The sequence below is a fragment of the Camarhynchus parvulus genome, chromosome 1A (assembly GCF_901933205.1).
Source record: "Camarhynchus parvulus chromosome 1A, STF_HiC, whole genome shotgun sequence".
NCBI lineage: Eukaryota > Metazoa > Chordata > Aves > Passeriformes > Thraupidae > Camarhynchus > Camarhynchus parvulus.
This window is the reverse complement of record NC_044586.1, coordinates 498,839-521,014: the sequence shown is the minus strand read 5'-3', so window position 1 is coordinate 521,014 and position 22,176 is coordinate 498,839. Positions and strand designations below refer to the sequence as shown.

Here is a 22,176-nt window from a genome sequence, read left to right as displayed (position 1 = left end):
ATGGAGGAGGAGAAATATGATGAATTGTTGGTTTGTTTCGTGTCATTGGAGAGGTTTTACTGTCGCTTTTGGAAATCCATGAATATGGGAGTCAGAAATGAAACTTCCTTCTGTTTTACCGTAGAAAGTCGCGTGTCCGGGCTGTTTTATTTTGTATCCTCTAACAACACTGTCCTCCCGGCAGGCAACAGGCGCAGCTGCCACTGTTGTGTCATTGGAGAGGTGTCATTTTTTAATTTACTGTCACTTTTGGAAATCCCTAGATTTTGGAGTCAGAAATTCCAGTTCCCTCTGTTTTAGCGTAGCAAGTCGCGTGTCCAGTTGTGTTATCTGCCATCCCCTAACAGCCGTCTCTCCCGGCAGGCAACAGGCGCAGCTGCCGCTGGCCACGGCGGGCGTGGTGTACCCGGGAGCCATCGCCATGGCGGGCATGCCCTCGCCCCACCTGCCCTCGGAGCACTCGAGCGTGTCCAGCAGCCCCGAGCCCGGCCTGCCCGCGCTCCCCGGCGCCTACGGGCCCAAGGGCGACGAGCCGCTCGTCAAGGAGGAGCTGCAGCCCGACGAGGCCAACGGCGACGTCTACGACGACTACGACGAGGAGGAGGAGGACCCCGATGCAGACTATGGCAGTGACAGTGAAAACCACATGGCGGGCCAGGCCAACTGATCGGGGCCGCCGCTCGCCCGCGGGACTTCAAGGAGGAAAGGAAACGGATCAATCAGTAAAGCCCCATCTGGTTTATCCTTGCCAGTGGCCAAGCACATTAACTTTCTCATACACTGACTGTTACTTTAACTGTTAGTCTTAACTAGTTGGGACATCAGCTGACTAATAGACATCAGCCTGCATCAGAGGAAAAAAGGCTCAGAAGAAAGGAAACAAAGACGACGACGACAACAACAGAATGATATAAGCTATGGGTAAAATAATGCCAGTAATTCAGCTGCTATACCCAAGCACTGAAGTCTTACCCGTTGACCTTTTATTATTATTATTTTTTTTTCAAATAAACTTTATGGCTGTTTGTTCTACAATGTTCTAGAAATTCTCACTCAGGTACACAGTGCCAACAAGTGGCTTGTGAATGTGTTTTGTTGTTTTGTGCTACAGTTTAAAGAGAAATAATTTTTTTTTTGGTAATGCACCTGACAGGAAAAAAAAAAAGATAAAATTCCTTTTAACCCCCTCTGTCTTCTCCTCCTCCTCCTCTTCTTCCTCCTCCTCTTCCTCCTCCTCCTCCCTGTCAAATCTGGGTCAGAAGTGTGTGTGTGTGCGTGCCTGTGCGCGTGGCTGGCAAGGAAGGAAGTGGGGAGTCTTTCTGTTAACCCCAACAAGCATTTCCATTCAAGAGAGGACTTCTCTTCATCAGTTGCACACCATACTGAGTCTTTGAGCAAGTGCCAAATTTGTACTAAAGCGCTGAACTAGTCCAATTTGCTTTTTTTAGGTTGGTCTCTTCTTGTTTTGTTTTTCTTTGGCTTTTCATTTGCTTCTTGCTCTGTCTTAAGTTAGGACAGTGTTATATCTTAGACAATCCCTTGAAGAACCTGATATACCAGCAGCTGGTGAGATTAGACATATATTTTTGCTTTTGCTTTTGCTTTTGCTTTTTAAAGGAAACTGTAGGTGCTGTTCTCAGGTGAAAAAAAAAAGAGAGAGAGAGAGACATAAGAAATTTAGAGAAAAAATATTTTATGGTCTTGGATTTTCATGTGTGCGTGTTTATGGTACTAATAAGAATAATCTTGGACTATCATGAGGAAAAAGCATGTTCCAGAATGAAGTCCTGCACCCTCCAAGGGACTTGGTCTGTAAGAAACCTTTACTTTTAGTTTGCACTTCAAGTGGCAGCATAAACAACATAAAAGGCTTGTCCAAAATGGGGTTTGTTCTGCACGGGACACTGGAAATGTTACCAAGTGCTTAGCATAATGAATTACCACCACCTGGGCCCAGTTCTGATTAACTCATCCCTTCAGGGTGGTTGAGTGCTGATTTCTGATTCAAAAGGCAGGGTTTTTTCACTGACTTCTTTTCCTCCTGTGCACTGGCAGAAATTCTTCTTTTACCAGTGGGATGTTTGTGTGGGAAGGAAGGCTGATGGCTGTGAGGAGATTTCCAAATTCCAAGTGGGGTTACAAGAACTCAGACCAGTGCAGTGCTGAGTTTCCTTCTCTGCTGCCTCTCACAGCTGAAAAATCATTCTCTGTGCTAAACTATTTCCATTCTTGTTGTGGAGCACTCCCATGGCTTGGGCAGCTCTGCCTTCCTTGGGCAGCCACAGCGTGAGGAAGGGGTCTGGGAGCTGCTCAGGAAGGTCTTGGCATCGTGCTGGGCAAAACTCTCCTCTGAATTGTTTCTTCAGCTGAGGATGCCAACTCCGTGCTGCTTCCCAGTCAGTCCCTGTCCCAGAGGGAGCTGCATGGCTGTTGTTATCCCCTCTAACCTGCAAAGTTAGCCCACACCTCTCAGTGCAGTGAGATCCCAGGCCAGGCACTCACAGAACCCTGTCTGCACTGCTTGGCAGCCCTGATTCTGCAATCAGTCCCTCAATCGGGCAAGTTCAGCCCTTGGTGCCAGGTGCAGGACCATGAACAGGACAGGTAGGAGGGGGGGATGCCTTTCTTTGCCTCCTGAAATCCCACTTGAAGTGTAACCTGACCTCTGCAGACCTGGTGCAAAGCAAAAAGCAAATGCCATTGAACACTTAGGACAATACTCCCATGTTTGGACATGTGACAGTTGCACCCTGCTACATCTCTTTCCTTTTCTTCTGTTTTCCCCGTTTTGATTTCCACCTCTGCTTTGAAAAATTCTTTTCTATTTTCTCTCTCTCAGAAGATTTGCTCTGAAATTATGCTTGGAGTAGCTGATCATATCCTCCGTGTCAGAGAGGGTTCTTTTTTGTTTGTATTTTATGACTGTGTTGGGGTTTTTTTTTTTCAGTTGAACTGCCTCTTCTTGCTAGTGTTGAATGGTAATTATAATAATAATAATAATAATGGTCAGCTGTTCCCAGATTAGTAAATTATGTATAATTTATTTACACCCCCCCCTTTTTAAACTTTATTTTATTCTGTTCTAATTTGGCAGTGCAGCAAATGAAGCTGTTAGGCTATTTAAAATGGATACCCCTCCCCACCTTACCTTTTTATATATATATAAATATATATATATATACATATGAAAACAAATCGCTTCTTCTTCTGCTCACACCATTTCTCTTTCTTTTATTTTAATTTTGGCCCCAGCCATGTCAACTTCTGATGTTTATTATGATGGAGTGAATTAATGGGAGTGTTGTTTTCAATCTTAATTAACTTCTGCTCTCTCATCACTCATTTTAGTTATTTAATTACACCAGTCATCTAGAGCCAATTTTTTTGAAGCACTCTGTTTGGATAAGAAGGAAAAAAAAAATAGACAATTGTTTTTATATCATTACTATGTACAATGTGAAAACAGATATTTGCTCCTTTTTATTTTATTTTTTTTTAACTTTCAAATTTGTTCCCTGTCTTTGTGAACAAATTACTTCTGACTCTCGTGGGTTCACCTCACATTTGCTGGATGCTTGATTTCCACCACAGCTGAGAGGCTCTCTGGTTGAACTGTGTCACTCTGGGCCACTTTGTTTTAGCTCCAGGTAGGTGCCAGGGGGGCTTGGAGCAAGCCTTGGGCTGGCAGGGGCCAGTGGGACCAAGCTGCAGCCCTGAATGCCCTGGGAGAGGCTGCTGGGGGCACCAGGGCTGGGCAGTGCCAGTTGTGCCCAGCCTGGTGTCCCCAGCCTGGAATCCATGGGCTCCAGAGATGGGACAGTGCCTGCTGTGCCCAGCCTGGTGTCTCCATCCTGGTGTCCCTGGCACAGTGGGGTCAGACAAAGCCCTCCCAGCTCCCCCCCTTGCCCCAGCCAGGGCTGACAATTCCATGCACGTTCCCTGGGAGAGGCGGTGCCCAGCCTGCCCTTCCCTGGGGCTGTGGGAATGGGCTGTGTAGCAGACTGTCCCTTTCCTCCACTTTTGGGATGTTGAAACTGATGCAGAAGTGTTAAACAGTAAAAAAAAAAAAAAAAAAAGATGAAGACATAAATTTTTCAGAAATGGCTCTGGGGTTCCAAACCAGCAAAATGCTTAATGCCCATGCTAATGTTCTCTGAGGTCCAAGGATGAGCACCCACATATCTTTCAGCAGTAGAAGACCAGATTTGAAAATAGGGTACTGTCTGTCCCTCTTGAATTTTCTGGTGGAAAAAACCTAAAAAACAAACAAGCAAAATATGCATTTATAAAAATGATCTTCTTGTCTTGTTTCTTTTTTTTTTTTTCCTGGGCTCTGTGCCCTGGAGCACGTAGAAAAACCAGGTTAGAAGAGATGAGGATTTGTTAACCTAGAAGCTCACGGAGGCCCTGATGCCAGGGTGGGCTCTGTTGCCCCCTTCCCTGGAAGCTGGAGAGGCAGGATGCTCCTGGGGGCTGCCTGGCACCTCCTCCTGAGTGGGGGAAGCCACCATGGATAGTGGGAGCTTGAGAAAGAGCATCTCCAGCAGTGGGGAAAAGGGGAAAAGAAGGGAAAAAACTGAGGCACTTGCTTCTAAGCTCAATTAAATAACACAGAGTATATCCTTTTTTCCATTTATTCATGCCTTATATTAGTAAAATAGGATTTTTAAGTGCATTTAACATCTTTATCTAACCGTTCCGCTGTATTAATCAGGCCCCCAGAAAAGAACACTAGCTATTATTATAGCATTTAATTAGTTTTGTAACCAAATCCTCTTATTATGAATGCATATGGAAGAAATTCTTTCTTCGAAGACATTATTTCAAAGATTTGGTTACTGCAGTAGACTGTCTTTAATTAAATCATTTTTTAGAGAGTAAATTGTCTTTAACCTTTTTACACCACATTTTCAGAGCTTTTTCTGTTTAATCCAAAGAGATGAGCTGTTATTGTCCCCGAAGAAGCCTCTGACATCACATTGGTAGCATCAGAAGTAATTCCACTCCGCGGAAGTGCAGGTCTGAGCAGGAATTCGTGTGCTGCCCGGAGAGGCAGCTGTGGGGCAGCAGCAGGGCAGGTGTGTGGCACAGGAGCCTCCTTTGTCTGACCACTGCTGGTAGAACCATCCCTTCCCTTCTGCAGAGAGCTCTGGCATTCACTCGCTGTGGATCCAAGTGTATCCTCAATTCACAGGGCATGGGCTGTCTGTTTAGCTTGGTTTATATTTACATTTTTTCGACTTTATCTTAACTTGTCAGTTTCCCAGATTGAAGAACGTGTCAAGTTCGTTTTTTCTACTGACTGATTTCTCTACTCCCCAGTGTTTTTTGTCACTGGTTTGCTGAAACAGTATTTATATAGCTCCATTGGCTCTAAAGCTCTTACTCCTTCTAACGTTTTGGATTTTACAAGTGAAATGAAAATAGAAAAGAAATAGAGACAATCAAATGCCTGGAGCTTAAAACAAAGTATGTGCAACCTACCATCTCACTTGAAATTTAATAAAAGAAATAATTATGTAAATATAACATAGAGTTATAGATTTATATTTTGTTCATAACACATAGTGTAATATAAGTTGTATATTTTCATGTTTTGGTTTTATGTTATCATTCATGCCACAATAAATGAAAAAAAACAGGAGTTGATGTACTCTTTAACAAAAATACGATGTGGATCGCCACCATCCTGGGTTTTTGGTTTTGGTTTTTGGGTTTTTTGTTTCTTTTGCATTCCCCTTTTTCAGTATTACTGCCCTGCAAGGCACCAATAAAACAGCAAATGTGTTCTTTACCTATCCTGTGGTCTGTTTCCCACTTCTTGCAGCAAAGGGCGTGCTGGCCAACCTTCCTGCCAGGAGAGCAAAGCAGCTGGGCTCCAGCAGCAGAAAATGAGGTTTGGATTCAGCTCACCAGCCTGCTCCAGGAGTGAAGAATTTCATCAAACCACAGGACAGAAGTGACCCCACCTTTCAAAGCCAGGTGTTAGAGCAGAGAGAAGCTGGTCCCTGAGCAGTGTGGCCAGGGCAGGGGTTTGGAACTGCCCAGGCTGGGTTCTCCCTGGGTCTGCTGTGCCCAGGGAATACCCAGTTATAAACAGGGACACCGAGCCACAGAAAAAATAGCTCTGCTCAGTTAGTCACAATGTCCCAACATGCTGCCTAAACAGTTCATGGAGTTTTGACAGCAGCATATGGCACCAAGTGGGATGAAATGAATTTGTACCTGGTTTTGACAGTAAGTTATTCTGATGGGTGCTTACTCTCAAGTGCCTACGGCTTGACAGATGCCACTCTGTGGTTCCAGATTTCCTGAAGGGAAAAGGCAATATTTGGGGAAGCAGGAGGAGAGCCTATGAACCTGTCCCCACTGCTGTGCTTTGCCAGGCTGGGCTCTGTGCTCCTCCTGGCAGTGAGGTGGCGCCTGGAACCTCCCAGCAGCAAACCAGGGATCTGCTCTGGCAGCTCCCTGAGACAGCCAAGAGCACCTGCAGGGCACCTGGGAAGGGGATGGAGAGGAACTATGTGATGGTGGCTCTGACCAGTAAGGTCAGGATGGTTTAACCCCTCAGAATCCCTTTTTCTGGGACTGTCAGCAGCATGTGATAAAAGGAGCCCTTCTCTGCTGCCATGGCCCATGCTGCCCACCTGGATCAGCAGGTGAGACTTAGAACTTTTTTTTTCCTTTTATATTTTTTTTTATTCTCTTTTTCTTTTTTTCTTTTGGGGCGGGGGGGTGTTTGTGTTTTTGTTTTTGTTTTTGTTTTCCCTTTTGGTGCGGCTGGTACCTGACAGAAGCAACAGTGTTCCCTACACCTGTGTGGAAAAATGTCCACGAGAACCTGAGACAATCTGAGCTGAAGATAGATACATCTAAACTGTAATATGTGTGGATAAGGCTGGGCTTTGCAAAACCAGGAATGACAACTAGTTAAACCCTGAGTATGCAGCTGAAGTGAAAGAAAAAGTTTCTGGTGTCCTTAAGTGATAAGGCCCAGCCTTGGGAGTGGCACAAATTCTCTCCCTAGACAAGTTCTGAGGGGGTTTTGCTTGGGGTTTTTTTAAATTTTTTTTTTTTCAAAAACTTCTAAAACACTGCAGCAATTGCCTGCAGCAGGAAGGAAGCAAATGAGGATAATTATGACATTAGCCTATTTTAAAGGCAGACGTGTGCCAATTAGCGTGATCCTCCCCAGAAGGGAGCGGGGCAGGCTCTGTGCGTGCAGGAGAGCGAGGGGAACCCCCAGGAGGCAGCAGGGGTGTTGGGGCGTGTGTGCCTCCCCAGGAGCTCAGCACCGGGGCTCTGCAGCGCTGGCAGCCGGGCAGGGAGCTCTGGTGACAAACGTTCAGAGTGCACAGCAAAGCAGCGCGGCAGAGGAGCACGCAGCGTCTGTCTGTCTGTCTGTCAGGCCGGCCAGGGGAGAGCGCGCTCTGCAGAGGGACAGACAATCCTTGAGCACATTTATCTCAGGAATCTGCTGCCTGGGAGCTGGAGCAGCTCATTTCAGCCCCTGGGATGCTGCTGTGCTGTCTGTGGTGTCACAGTGGCACTTGGGCACTGCAGTCAGGGATCCCTGCTGGCCACAGCCAGGAAAGAGAAGCCAGCCCTGCAGCATCCCTGGCCTGGCTCGGGTGGTGTGGGCAGCCTGTGAGCGCCAGCTGTGCCCCAGCTGCAGCACAGCCTGCCCTCCCTCCCTGGGGTGGACCAGCAGGGCACTGCAGCAGCTCCTGGGCGCTCCTCTCTGGTAGGTAAGTGTGATCCAAGGCCATGCAGGAGAAACCCTGCAGGTCCCCAGCTGGGATTTGGAGCTTCAGCCATGCAACCATTGCATTCACCACTGCAGCCATGCCCTCATGGTGCTGCTCGTTGCCCTTATCCCCCTGCCCACACACAGCTGTGGGGTATTTGCATTTGTGTGAATGCAACCATTGCATTCACCACTGCAGCCATGCCCTCGTGGTGCTGCTCGTTGCCCTTATCCCCCTGCCCACACACAGCTGTGGGGTATTTGCATTTGTGTGAATGCAACCATTGCATTCACCACTGCAGCCATGCCCTCATGGTGCTGCTCGTTGCCCTTATCCCCCTGCCCACACACAGCTGTGCACCTCCCACCTCCCCTCAGCCCACATCTGGCCTGGCCACGGCAATCCAGCCCTGGGGGCTGGCTGGCTGCATCCAACACCCTGAGGGACCAGCCAGTGCTTGGTGCTCAGGGTTTGGGTGTTGGCTGTTTGGGTGTTGGGTGGTTTTTTGGGTGTTGGGTGGTTCTCCTGCTGGCAGAGCAGCAGGTGTGTGCAGCAGGGCGGCAGGGAGAGCAGCACAGCTCACACGGAGCTGTCCTCCAGCACAGACAGGTGCTGCCCAGAGCCCTGCATGCCCCACAGGCTCAGCTCCATATGGGACCCTTTCTAGTGCACTGATCACCCCTGGGTGATGCTGTGGTGACTCCAACCACACGGACCCTTTTCAGGGCAATGATCACCCCTGGGTGATGCTGTGGTGATTTCAGGCAGTGCTCAGGTGGGTGCCAGCCCTGTGCAGGGCTCAGTGGGACTGCCCGAGGATGGGGCTCAAGCTCAGCCCTGCACAGCCCCTCCTGTGCCCCCCAGAGCATCCCCACCCGGGGATTTGTGTCACTTTAGTTGCACATCATCAGCACAGCTCCCACAGCACTGAATGCCTCACCCAGCACAGATAAATCAGTGCCTCTCCTTGTATTTAACAGAGATACGGCTTAAATACAGTCAGTAAATCAAAGTAATTATTTAAAATGAAAATGATTTAAGGGAGTTAATCTGGGGGGATGGCAGGGTGGTTACAGCAGCAGCTGAGATGCAGGACTTGAGCAGCTATTCCTGACTCTGTCAGGGACTTGCTCTACAACTTCAGGAAAATTACTCAGCCCATCTCTAAGGCTGCTATAATAATGCCTACTTCAAAGGGGTCTTATGAGGTTTAATTCATTAATGCCTGCAAAGCACTTTGAGATCTTTGGATTAAAGGCACTACAGTGCAAAGTATTATTAGCTACAGGAAAAGCTCTCAGACAAGCATGGCATTAAGTGTCTGCAGTTTAAAAAAATAGGAAGAAAAAAAACCCAAAGATGAGCAAATTGTGGGTGGTTTGGGTTTGTTTTTTTCTCTGTGGCCAGGTTTCCATTAGTCAGATCTGTGCTCTGCTAACCCAGACAGGGATGGGACAGCTCAGGGGCTGATTTCCTTGTCACTTCTAGAGCTCCCATATTTTTAACACAACTGTTTGGATTTAGGGCTTCTTTTAGGGGCTTCATTTTATCAAAACCCAGCTTTTGTGCATCAAGAGCCTATTCAACTTCCCTCTAAGGATATATTTACCCACTGAGTTAAACAAGAAGAAGAAAATAATTTTCCTTTGTATTGACAACTTAAGGAGGTTTTTAATTCAGTTTGTGCATTTACTTTCCCAATGAAAACTCTATTCCATTTGATTTTAAAGGGCTAAGATTTTCAATACTGGTAATTATCTGGAATCCAGAGGGATTTTTCTATCACAAAACGGGGTCTGTTTAATTATCTCTAGTGGAGCTGATCCACCTACTGCGAGTGTAATTGCAAACAGACAAATTGGGACTGACACCCAGAAATGGGCTAAATGGAGGAATTCTTTCTAGTGACTGCCTTGCTCCCAAGGATGAATTTATTTCTGCTGTTAAGTTTCAGGAGCAAGCAGGCAAAGGGAGCAGGTAGTTTCTGTAGGTCCAGGTTTAAGTCAGTGTCTGTGATGAGTCCCACAGGGCAGGGATCAGCAGGATTCCTCCCACCAAAGGTGAGGATACAAGAAAGGTTCCCAAACAATGTGCTGAGGAACGCCCCCAAAGCTGTCACATCTGCCTTGTTACCTGAATCCATCTGGATCTTATTTCTTTTTTGTTCTTTATACTTTTGAAACTTTTCAAGTGGAACTTATTGGCTTAAAAATAAATGTAATCAACAGCCCACCCTCGCCCCCCTTAATGAAAAGACAGCAACACAACAGCTTAGAATTTTAATTTAAAAAAAAAAAAAAAATTCTGACTGCAGTGAGGGAAACCTTTAAACTTCACTTTGTTTCCTGGTCCCACTGAAAGAGAAGGCAGAAGAAGTGAAGTATAAGTGATTGTGGCTCCCAGAGACGCTTTGTTTGTCTCCTGATAGAATGTGAAACTTCATGTAGGTGGTGGGTAGAGCCATGGTAACCTGCTTTCTTCTGACTGAATGGGGAGGGTCAAGATATTATCGTATCAAGGAGGAAGAAATTACATGGGCATTCCCCCCAGACAATACAGACAGTTCTGACAGCATGATCAAAACAACTGGATAACTTTTTTCTCTCCTCACAGACACACCAATGTTTAAATGACAGCTGAAAGCAGATGATGGACTAAACACATTATTCTCTGTTCCATGTACTTTTTTGTAATGGAAGTATATCTTGAAGACTATATTCAAGTTGATCAAATAATAAGTCAATTTGTCAATAAAACAGATTAGGCAACCTGTCTGCTGAGATGATATCTGTCAAACAACATATTTTTGTTAACACAATTTGGAAGCAAATGCCTTCACAAAATACAATGCATAAAAACCCTCAATGCCACTTTGAAGTTTATTGAAACAGACTTCTGCCTTGTTTCAGTTACAGGCATTTAGACTTCCTTAAAGTTTTAGTAGCTAGCTAACAAGCCACACTTCGGGAAGGACTAGAAGCAAGTGTTCCTGGCCTGGTGGGCACTGCCTGCTGCCAGGATCTGCATTTATTCCCATGTCTCTTGGCAATGTCCACTCAGTGGGCAGCAGCCACCAGCAGTGGCCTTGGTGCAGGGCATTCCCATCTCTCCATTCCCTGGTTTTGGTGCAGGGCATTCCCATCTCTCCATTCCCTGGTTTTGGTGCAGGGTATTTTATATATATATATATATATATATATAAAATATGCAGGGAGACTTGTCATGTGCACTAATGAACAGGCTGATTGTTCACATAGAGCTGCTTAGGGTTTGATTTGTGCTTTGTTGGTTTGTTTTGGTATTTTTTCACAGAACTTTTGCTGCTCAGCTCCCCGATGCAAAGGGATGCTGAGGGGACCTGGAGCTGCTCTGAAGTGTGAACAGGCTGAACAGGAGGATCAGCTGTGCTGCCTGAAAACCAAGCAAGAAAACAAAAGGAGGGATTCAATCCTGACACAGATTTAAGGACTTTCCCACCCAAGCTTGCCTCTACAGAGTCAGGCTGCTGTTAAGAATTAATGGACTAATTTGCTACTGCTCTCAATATTGCATCAACACCTCATGGGACAGAGGAGCTTCCATTCAGAAAAATCTTTCCAAAATCCCCAGATGTGGAAAGTGTATTCTGAAAAGTATAGATTGTTAAAAAAATAATAAAACTCTGCAGAAGATGTTTAAAGGCAGCAGTGGAAAGAGAGGGGTATTAGAAAAAAAAAAGAAATTCAAAAATTCAAAAATGTATGTCAAAACATTGCTTTTTGTGGTGAAATTATTGTAAAAGTCAAAGATCTTCCCATGAAGTCAGCTGAGGGGCTCATTCAAGTCCTTGTGGTGGCAATGCCATTCACACAAGTGACTGGCACACCTGGTAGGAACCTGGGCCCCCCTCCCATTTATTTCCCCAGCCCTCTGGGTTTATGTGCTCACATGGTGATGTCAGGAATGCTGAATTATGCACCCAGTCCTGCAAACCTTGAAGCATGAGATAGCCAGCAATCCAGTCTCATTCAGAACAACTCCAAACAGTTTGGCATGTCTCCACATTGTGAGTAACCAGTGTTACCCCTAGCAATTGCTCTTTAAAGCAAAAACATGTGCAAAATGTCTTCATTCAGCCTAGTAGTATCATATGTCAATCAGATTCAGGATGCAGAACTGGCCAGCAATATCCTAAAAAAAAAAGAAATCATCTCTCTTGTTTGAATCACTTTGAATTAACTTGACTCTGTCATGTTACTGGCAAGAATATTCTCTCTTGAGCATCTGATTTCTAATTTTTTTCTCTCTTTTTCTTTTTTTTTTTTTTTTTTTTTTTTTTTTTTTTTTTTTGGTTTGTTTTTTGGTTTTTTGGTCTTGGTCTTTGGATTTGCCTGCGAGTTCCGAGGATCTGGTTTAAGATTTACAAGACCAGCTGAGCCTGGGGCTCTGGAAGCAGCTGAACAGTGGCCACAGTGCCCTGGGGCTTACTGACACCACTCAGAACCTCTGCAGTAAACCAAGCAGGAGTTTGTTCTAAAAAAGAACAATTTGTGAATTCATGCAAGCAAAAACGACAGGTATTTATGATAACATTTGTGTGTGTATGATATACCAATACTTATATTTAAGTGGCATTAGCTGTTTGCTTTGTGTCTTAATGATGCCATATGAATTGATTAAGCTAAAGCCAGAGAAAGACAATGTGGATTTAAAATCCTATCAGATCCTCAGAATTCCTCTTTTTAACCAAAAAAGTGAGCTGCTTTTGCTTCTGACCTTAGCAGCCAGGTCTTCTGCTTCCCTGCTGCACAAGGACATGGCACTGCTGACACCTGATGCTAGCAGGAGGCAAATCCCAAATATCTGCAGCACAGCACTGGCACCATTTCCCTGGGATTTCCCTGAAGAGTTTCTCTGTTCCCAGACCCAGTTCTTTTGCTTTTTCTCTCTGTCCTGGAGGGCTTTGCTAGGACTCACAGAGATCAGGGGTGTGTGGTGTCCCAAGCAGGCTGCTGCAAGCGTGGGGGCACACTGACACAGCAAAGCTCAGAAACTGGATTACCTGGGCAAACTGGGGTTTGCTCATGCACCATTTATATTTAAATACATAAATACAAATTATATTTATATTGGGGCTGCACTATTTATATTTAAATATAGAAATGTAAATTAAATTTATAAAATTTAAATTTATTTTAAATTTACATTTATAATAAAGATAAATACATACATATATATTTATATTTAAATATACTTATTGTTTGCTGTTTTTCCTTCCTGGGGCCCTGGCTCAGCACAGAGACACAGCTGTACTGAATTCCACACAAATCTGAGAGCAGCATTTCCCTGGTTGCTCCAAGCCTGTCTCATGGGCCCTGCTGTGACCCACAGTGACAGCCCCACCAGCCTGGCAAATGTACCCCCTCTTTGGGCAAATGTACCCCCTCTTTGGGCAAATGGACACCTCCTTCTTTGGGCAAAGGTGCTGCCTCCCTCTGCCACACCTGGCTGTGTAACTTGCATTCTCTCAGCTCTTTGCAGTGTAATTTGCATTCTCTCAGCAGTTTGCTGTGCTCAGGTCTCAGGGAGGTCAGGGGCAGGGTGAGCATCATTTTGCAGCGAATTCACGGTGATTTAAAGGTAACAGTTTGGCTGATTTCAGGCACACAGGTGGATAAGCCCCAACTGCCTGTTGGTTGGAGCAGCTCAGGTCTTCAGCTGCTGCCCCAGGCAGGAATCCTTTCCAGCAGGCAGGTGCAGACCCAGGCTCAGAGATGGGGGCTATAAAACCAAGCAAATCCTGCCTCTTCTGTCAGGAACAGCTCAGGTGGGTCAGGAATTCAGACTCCTCTTTCCTGATTCTTCCACCTGCTGAAAATCTTTTCCTCCCACACCCCACTGTGACCACGTTAAGGGAGGCATAAATCCTTCTTTCAGCCCTCAGCTGGCCTTAATGGCATTGGGGGAACGTTATTCACCTTCCAAAAGCTATTGAATTTGCTGTGCCTCGATGTTGAGCAACTCTTTGTAATGTTACCAGGAGATGACATCACTGAAACTTATTTTTGTGTCGTTATCCTCACGCAAGGCAAGTATGGAACGTTGTCACGCCACTATGTGATGTAAATATGTCATCATAATTTGTCTTCACACATCATAAATGTTTTATTATATGACATTATTACACCTCCAGATATCTTTTTCCATATGAATAGTAATTACTCAAAGTATTTACTGTAATTATGTCACTTGGTGAAATTACAGTAATTACATCGAAAAATGATAGCCCATGACTAATGAGTTAAAATAGCATGGAAATTCCCATTTTAAAAAAGGCATTTAAAATGTTAAGGATCTGAGGCAAACTTAGAAAAGCAAGGAAATTCACAATTAAGAATTTAATCTCTAGTAACATTTCGGTGCACTACAATTTTACCTTACTTGGCAGAAGAAGGAGAGGAGAGGGGAAAACCCCAAAAGAGGCATTGCCTGAGTAGGAATAAAGTGGAAAAGTGAACTGTGCAGAGCACAACCTGTGCATTTTGCCCAGGGTGCACAGCACTGTGCACAGCAGCACTCAAAGGTGTTTCACCAGGAACAGGGAGAGAAAAGGAAAGGAAAAAAGGACACAAGGAAAGGGGAAAAGTGAGAAGGAGAAATTCTGTTTCCAGTTAGAATATCCAGTAATAATTTAATATATGGTGCCATGTTAGAAAATGTGCTATTCATATTTATGAAAGGCTTAATAGATGCAGCTGCATCCTTTAACAAATGATTCTGGGGCCTGGTATGAAAGGCATTAGTAAGAAATGCTGAACAGATGATGCTGTGACAAGCTGTTACAACGCCTGCTACAAGACGTCAATATTATTAAATCTATGGGCTTGCTTAGCACATGAATATAAATAATTCTTATGCATGCTACAAATTGCCATGCTTTATTAATAATGAAGTGTTTATAAATGGAACCTTGCTGGAAAGCATTATTAAATGCAGCTACTCAGAGGACCTTGGAGTAATGCTGCAGTAGAATTACCATGCTGAGACACAGCCTGGAAAGGCTGCTGCTTTATTTCACTGCCTGACTCCACATGGGCTTTGATCCCTGGAAACCCACGGGGCAGGGGCCACCAGGAGTCCCTGGATGAAAGCTGCTCTTGTGGCATTCTCTGCTACCCTGAGACCCCTCTGGCCTCACCTGGATGGGATTTACACCATGGAGTAACTCCTGATTAACCCTGCTGTAAGGGACACGTGCTGTGGGCACTTTTCCCTCCTGAGTGAGAGCTGGAAGGTGACCGTGTGCTGTGAGGATGCTTCTGGGGCAGAGAAAAAGACAAACCTGAGAAGAACAGGATGTAGGCTTGGAAAGGGACATTCCCTGTGTCTCAGATATCCTGCCCTTCCACAGACACCTTCCAAAAGAACCAAAACCAAACATCTTTGCAGGGCTTTGTACTGCACAGAAACTCCTGCTTTTGACTCAGCAACGGGCAGTGGTGGCTTCATTCATCTGCTCTGAGCATCACGCAGGAGAGCACTGCTGGCTGTCACTGTTTTAACCATTTCATGCCTTCATGATTGGTGTTTGGGGCTCCAGCAGCCTCAGGAATGTCCCCATGCACTTACAGACCACAGAACTTGTGCCTTGGCCTGCAGAGATTGGACTCCTTTAACAAAATGACATACTCTATGATGGCAAACAAAGAAACAAAGTTTTTTACATTCTCAGCTGCTTTTCTTTTTCCCAAAAGCATTTTAGTTATTGTTTAAAGTGGATTGGTGGGGGGTGGAGTGGTTTTTAATCATCTACCTATTCTACCCTTTAAAGCTAATGTTTCTTAAAACAGTTTTTCAGAAACCTTGTGTTATTTTGATGATGGGACCTGAGATATGGTGAGAGGGCCCCAAGTGACCTGATGTGAGAATTTGTGTAAATGTTCATAGCTGGGGGGTTTTTCAGTGGAGGCAAAGCCCCTCAGCTTAGCTGGTACCATGTACACCTGGGAACAAAGGTGTGTGGGCACTGCTCAAGCACTGATGGGCAATCCCTGCTCTCCTCCAGGCCTGCTCCCCAGCGCCAGCAGCGAGAGCACAGGTGCTCCCAGTCAGTGGTGACTGGGGTGGGGCTGTGCCCAATCACCCCTAACTGGCCCCAGCTGTGCCCAATCACCCCCAATTGGCCCCAGCTGTGCCCAATCACCCCTAACTGGCCCCAGCTGTGCAGCACAGGTGAGCAGCATTGACAGTAACGAGCAGCAGGGCACAGAAGCCTGGCCTGAGGGACAGCGAGGGCAGATGCTGCAGCCTGCTGGAGCGGGGAAGGTGTTACTCTGCATGTGCACACGACTGAAGCCTTCTGAAGAGGTAAGGTGTTATTCCGTTATTGTATTTTGAAGATATATGGTATTACTGGGTTTAGGGTGGAGTTTTCTGAAGTTGGAATGGTGTTACTCTGTGTGGGCAGGTGCCTGAAGCTTTCTGAGGAGGTTTGGTGTTACTGGGTTTGGGTGAAGCCCTCTGGAGAGGCTTGGTGTTATTTTGCATGTGCACACAACTGAAGCTTTCTGAAGAGGTAAGATGTTATTGTGTTCTGAAGAGGTTTGGTGTTCCTGTGTTTGGGTGAAGCTTTCTGGAGAGGTTTGGTGTTATTTTGCGTATGCACGTGACTGAAGCCTTCTGAAGAGTGTTACTGGGTTTAGGGTGAAGTTTTCCGAATTTGGAATGGTGTTACTGTGTGTGGGCAAATGCCTGAAGCTTTCCGGAGTGGTTTGGTGTTCCTGTGTTTGGGGTGAAGCTTTCAGAAATTGTGTGGGCACACTCTGGGTATTGTGGCTGTCCCACCTGTGGCATGGGCTGTGGCACAAGGGGATGTGGAGCACTTCATGTATCACCTCTGGTTATCACGCAGGAACTGAAAAACAAACCCAAATATTATCTAACTGCATGAAGCTTGTAAATGGTGCAGATGGTTTCATTCTAAGCTCTGGGCAGAAGTTCAAATAGATTTTTTTTTCAAACAGATATGTACTTATACTGACCAAAGCCTTGGCCTTCCCTTTTCTTTTTCACTCCAGCGTTTCATGGCACACACAGATGGATGTGAAACAGGCATGCTGAAGGACTTGTATTTATCTCTTAGCCTTGGTGTGATTGCAATCTTCTCTGTCTTCGTGCAATAGTTTCTGGTCAGTTTACAGTCCCTCCTGCCATAATTCATCTCATATCACTTATTTTCTTTGTTTCCCCATCCTTCATCATTAACTTCTGAGCCAACTTTTCACTAATTCCACGACTCCTGCACCCAAAACATTATTGTTAACCTTGGATGTGGAACCGTGTCCAAAACATTTTCTGAAGTGTAAACAGCTCTGGCATTTCGTTACAAAATTTGCCACTGTGTTCCAAAACACTCCTCACTGTGAACCTCAGGGTCACTGCCCCCCTTCCCTGGGAGCGTTTCCAGCTCCAGGTGCAGGGGGAGATGTGGAAAGCAGAGCAGGAATCTCCCCTCTGGCAGGGGGGCCGTGCCTGGGGCAATGTGGGACTTCCACATCACCCTGCTGGCCAGGAACAGGGAAAAGGTCCCTGCTTGTGCTCCCAGGGATGGACAGGGCTCCCAGGAGGGGCAGGGATGGACAGGGAGCAGGCACAGCCCTGCTGGGGCAGCCTGGAGCACGCCCAGGGGTGCCGTGGAAGGTGCCAAAGCCTTTCTGTGCCCCAGGAACAGCGGAGCAGCCCAGGAGTTTTCCAGCTCTGAGCTGCTGGGCAGCCTCACTACTGAGCACTGTGTGTGTGTGCAGCCAGCAGCAAAAAACGGTGTTAAATGCACCTGCAGGAAAGGGACAATGACCCCTGGCAGCAGCACAGCTCGTCCAAGGGGCTCAAAGTGCTCAGCAAACTTGAATTTAGTGTCTTGGTTTGGAAAGCCGGGTGCCTGCTGAGGAAGGCAGGAGCCTGCCCTGAAATGGAGAATGTAAACCCTCCCCACCCCTCCAACTTGCTATAATTTTAAATTAAGGGGCTCTCAGGTGAAAATATGGGAGCAGGAAATAACAGTTCTTTAATAGGGAAGGAAAAACAAATAAAGGATAAAATAAACAATGCAGTGCATTAGAACAACACTGCCAGAGTCAGAACCCAACCTGACACCCTGTGGGTCAGGGTGTTGGCAGCAGTGCCATTGGAATTGTGGCTCAGCCCTCCTGCAGTGTCAGGGGTGGTTCTGCAGAGAAGGATGTGTTCTTCCTCTGAAGATCCAGTGGAGGAAGAGGCAGCTGCTGTTCCTCTGGGGAATCCCGTGGAGAAAGCCGTGCTGGTGTCTCAAATCCTCTGGATTATATCTGGGTGGCAATGCTTGGCTCTTGCCTCTGGGCTCACATCTCCCAATGGGATGTTACAGTTCTTATCAGCCATGCAGTGACATTCAATAGCTGTTATCAGCAGAGGTCCCCTCCCGAGGGAGGTGTGAATGTGGTCATTCAAAGGCAAACTGCCCACTTGACAAGGTAATCTGCCATACAGATGGTAATGGAAAACATCTTGCATTGCAATCTTCAACATTTAGACATGGGATACCCAGAGAGCCTGGAAATAGTGTGAGAGCCAGACTAAACCCAGCCCAAGGGAGAAACCAGGGTGCAGCAGCAGGGCTGTCGCCTCCCTGTGCCCAGCCCTGCCCTCCAAAGCCCTGGCTGCTGCCCCTGCTCCTCCCTGCCTGCCCGGGCTCACCTGGAGCAAACTCACTCCTCTGGCTTGTCCCTGGTGGGAGGGACAGCCTGGGTGACAGCAGCGCCGTTCATGCTCAGCCTGCATTTATTTACACACTCAGCCCCTGCAGCATTTCTGGTTTATACATTTCTCTGTTTAGAGGATGTGTGAATTCCTTGTACACTTTTTTTTTTCCCCTCAGAGTCATGCAGGGAGTGTTTGTGCATCTGTATTGTGCTCTACTTCTCCTCATGTTCACAGATTTTTATTAAAATGTTTCCATAAAACAGGTTGCTACCAGAAATACACGAACACATACAAATTAATACATAAAAACAGATGAGTTCTATAGAATATTTACAAACAATGGGGGAGAATTCAAAACTTCTCACAAACACAGCATACAAACAAGCACATACACACCCCATGTTTACCAGCGTTTATTTTAAGGGTTCCTTGGTGGATCTGAGGTAGGCTTAGGCTGGCAGACAATCTTTTCCTTCCCACTGCTGACTGAGGGGAAATCAAAAGAGATCTCAGTGAACAGCCAAGTGAAAAAAGATCTTATTTTGTGTCCAGCCTGTGTTTCCTCAGGCTGCAGAAAAAGAAAAATATAAGAGAGATATAAATATAAGAAAAATACAAGAAAAAACCCCACAGTGTAAAGCTGGGCTGCAGGCAGTGCTGGCATGAGCAGGGCTCAGCTCTCACGTGTGGGAAATGGAGCTCAGAGCTCTGAACCCCCTGGGCTGGAGGTCAGGGCTGATCCCACGTCCTGGCTGCTGGCCCTGCAGCCCTTCTCCTTGTTAGCTAGCACATTGGATGGAGATAAATGTCTTGGTGAATGAAAGAGTGCCCACAGGGCAGCACTCAGAGAGCAGGGATGCCACCGACCTCTGCAAAGGGAGAAAACTCCAAAAAGATGAGGGGTTTCCTGACCTTCAGTCCAAAAGAAGAGTTAAACAATAGGAAAAGTTAAATAGGAAGAAATGTTAAGTTAAACAATAGGAAGAAGGGGGTTGAAATGCAACTGTGGCTATATTAGATCAGCTCAGCAAAGGCAGAGGAACCAAGTGATTTATTCTGATTTATTCAGTTCCCATGTGAGCCCCTGGTTTGCCCAGAGCTGAGGTGCCCTGGTGGGGCTGGCAGGAGCCCATGGCTGGCGTGATCTCTCCTGGCTGAGGCTCCATCCCCTTTTCCAGCTTGTTCTGTCCAGGTTTGGCCAGAGCTGGGAGTGTGAAACTGGCTGTTCCTGCGCTGCCTGCACCAGCACTGCTGTTTCAAAGTGAAGGCAATTCATTTCGGTTGTTGACTTAAAGTGCTGTTGAAAGGTACTTCATTTCCCAACGCCTCCCCCTATAAATAGACCAGGGGTTGCATGAGAGTCAAGTTGTGCTCGTTTGTCCTCCCTCCAGATGGATTTCCCGCGGCTGCTTATCTGTCAGCTCCCCCCCTTGCCCTTCGCACAATTTGTTTCTCAAATTAATTTATTTAGCTTGCCCGCTCTCATTGCCCCACAGCCAAAAAAATTGTCTCCTCTTTCAAAAAAAAAAACAAAAACCAACCAAACAAAACAAAAAAAACCCCACCCAAAAACTAACAAAAAAACCAAAAAAAAAACAACAAAAAAAAAAACCAAACAAGACCACTACTGTGGAACCAATATTTTCTGGAAGGGAGCTTGAGCACTGTGTGCCTTGAAGTTATGACTGAGAGCTAAAACAGATGTGTCTTTTGGAGAGGTACAGGTTTGTGTCTGCAGTCTGGGAGGTACCAGGGCTGGGAGCTCCATCAGTGCCCCCAGGAGCTGAGTGTGCCCAGCAGCTCAAATAAATCCCTCTGTCTGTCCATCTTATCTGGGCATTTCTCTGACTATTACTTCCTCATCTACTGGCTGCATTTCTTTTTCTTGCTTTCTGTTATGGCCCAGGAAGGCACCACGAGATCTAAAACAGCAAAGGACTTTTTTTTCCCTATGGAAGGTTACTTCAAGAAGGGATATTGCCAATAGGATGAGATTTGTTCAGCTTGAACATTCACCCTAGACACAGAAACAGGCTGGTTGATGCTCACCGGTGTGCCTGCACAAGTCCAAGCTGCATCCTGTGTTTAATGCAGATTAATCAGAGCTTGCCCATGGGCTGCCTCCTCCCTGCCCTGCCCTGGCCATGAACACACAGTAAATATCCAACAGGAGGGTTTGGGGACACTCACATGTCTTGATGCAGATAAGGACATCTGGGCAAGCATGGATCCCTGCTCTGAAGGCAGCACTTGTATTTTTCATGGAGTGCATATTTAAAGACAAGAATGCCTTGATGTAAAAATTCTGTGGTTGTCTTGCTGCCACTCGCCTGGTCTCTGATCTGGAGCTGCAAAATTCATTTACTCCTCACCATATAGCATAGAGCTGAGCAGAATTAGAAAAGATCTGTGTCTTATCTCTGGAGATGCCAAATCCTTATCTGCTGACACTGCAGAGCCCTTGACAAAAGGGGAGGAAAACCACCAGTACTTTACACATAACAGTGAATAGCTGGAGATTTCTAGGTGTGCTTATCTCTGGGATAATGCTGCTCTGTGGCACAAACAGGGATCTGTGCTTGCTCAAGGTACCCAGAATATTCTGGCAACCCAAAATATAGATGGATGGTGTTTAATTTGTGGAAGGGCTGTGCCGTTCAGCCAGAGCCATCACACAGAGGTTTCCTGGGCACACTTTGGTTGTTTGTGGTGTTAAAATTAGAGGGTTTCAAAGGGCTGTCCCTCACCTGGACCACAGCCATTGCTCCCACTGCCCTGCTGGCTGTCCTGAGGTCTAGGTGGTAGAACACAGATCTTGCTTAAATGTTGTTGAAGTCAGTCAATAGAAGGTGTATAAGGCAGCATGGCTTTGGGCAATTCCTTTTCTTAAACCCTTTAGATGGGCTGGCAGGAGAATGCTGAGCAGCAGTCAATGAACAGTGCAGCCAGATGTTTGTGATTGTGTGTTCAGGTGCACCAATAAATGTTTGGTGGGAAGCTGCCCACCAGAACTATCCATGGGACATTCTGGTGTCCTTACAGAGAATTATTCTACTTTAAAAGGGCATTATCCTTTTGTTCTAAGAACTGAAACAAGTCCAACGTGCCAGGCAGCCCCTGGCCAGCTGAAGATCCCAGTCACAGCACAGATCCCAGTGGATGCTGAGTGTTACAACTGCAGAGAGGCTTTTAAATAAGGACTCTTCAAGATAAACAAATAAAACTGCCATTTAGCTGTCACACCGCATGGTTTATATCTCACCCAGTGCTCCTGTAATTGTTGCCAGTGGTTCCACACATGAATTGCATGGTGGGGCACAGAAAATTGTTAAGGTAACAGGTCAGGGTACATCACTGCCACCAGAGGTTTTCAGGAGCTCTCAAGCCCTGCTCAGCACAAGTGTGCATTTAAATGAGGCTCACACTGCACTTCAGAGAAGCCTGCTTAACTCTTGCTGGCTCAAAATCCACACTGCAGGAAGTGGCATCAAAACTGAACAGGCATTTGAAAACTGGTTTAGGTGACCCCCACACTCTTCAGGGGTTTGGTGTGCAAAGTTTCCCTACCCCTCTGCTCCTGTGACTTGGATACTGGTCTGTTCTGAAGTGACTATTGTTATCTTGCTGCTCCTGGGTTTAGGATTTTTTTTATTATTATTAATAATTTTTACTTCAGAAAGAGGGGGAATTCCTCCCTGTGAGGGTGGTGATT

At 46.0% G+C, this 22,176-nt stretch overlaps 1 protein-coding gene across 10 annotated transcripts in view; it reads left to right on the top strand.

Annotated features, from left to right (window-relative positions):
* The window catches only part of SOX5 (SRY-box transcription factor 5), a 604,730-nt gene extending 600,652 nt beyond the window's left edge, over positions 1–4,078 (top strand). For 9 of the 10 annotated variants that reach the window (XM_030959511.1, XM_030959510.1, XM_030959509.1 and 6 more), the window contains one exon: positions 364–702. In XM_030959511.1, coding sequence (XP_030815371.1) covers positions 364–667 — 304 coding nt within the window. In that variant the 3' untranslated portion in view covers positions 668–702. Of the gene's footprint in view, positions 1–363 lie in introns of all 10 variants that reach the window. The other variant, XM_030959507.1, reaches the window with a different exon arrangement.
* Positions 4,079–22,176: the final 18,098 nt, after the last annotated feature.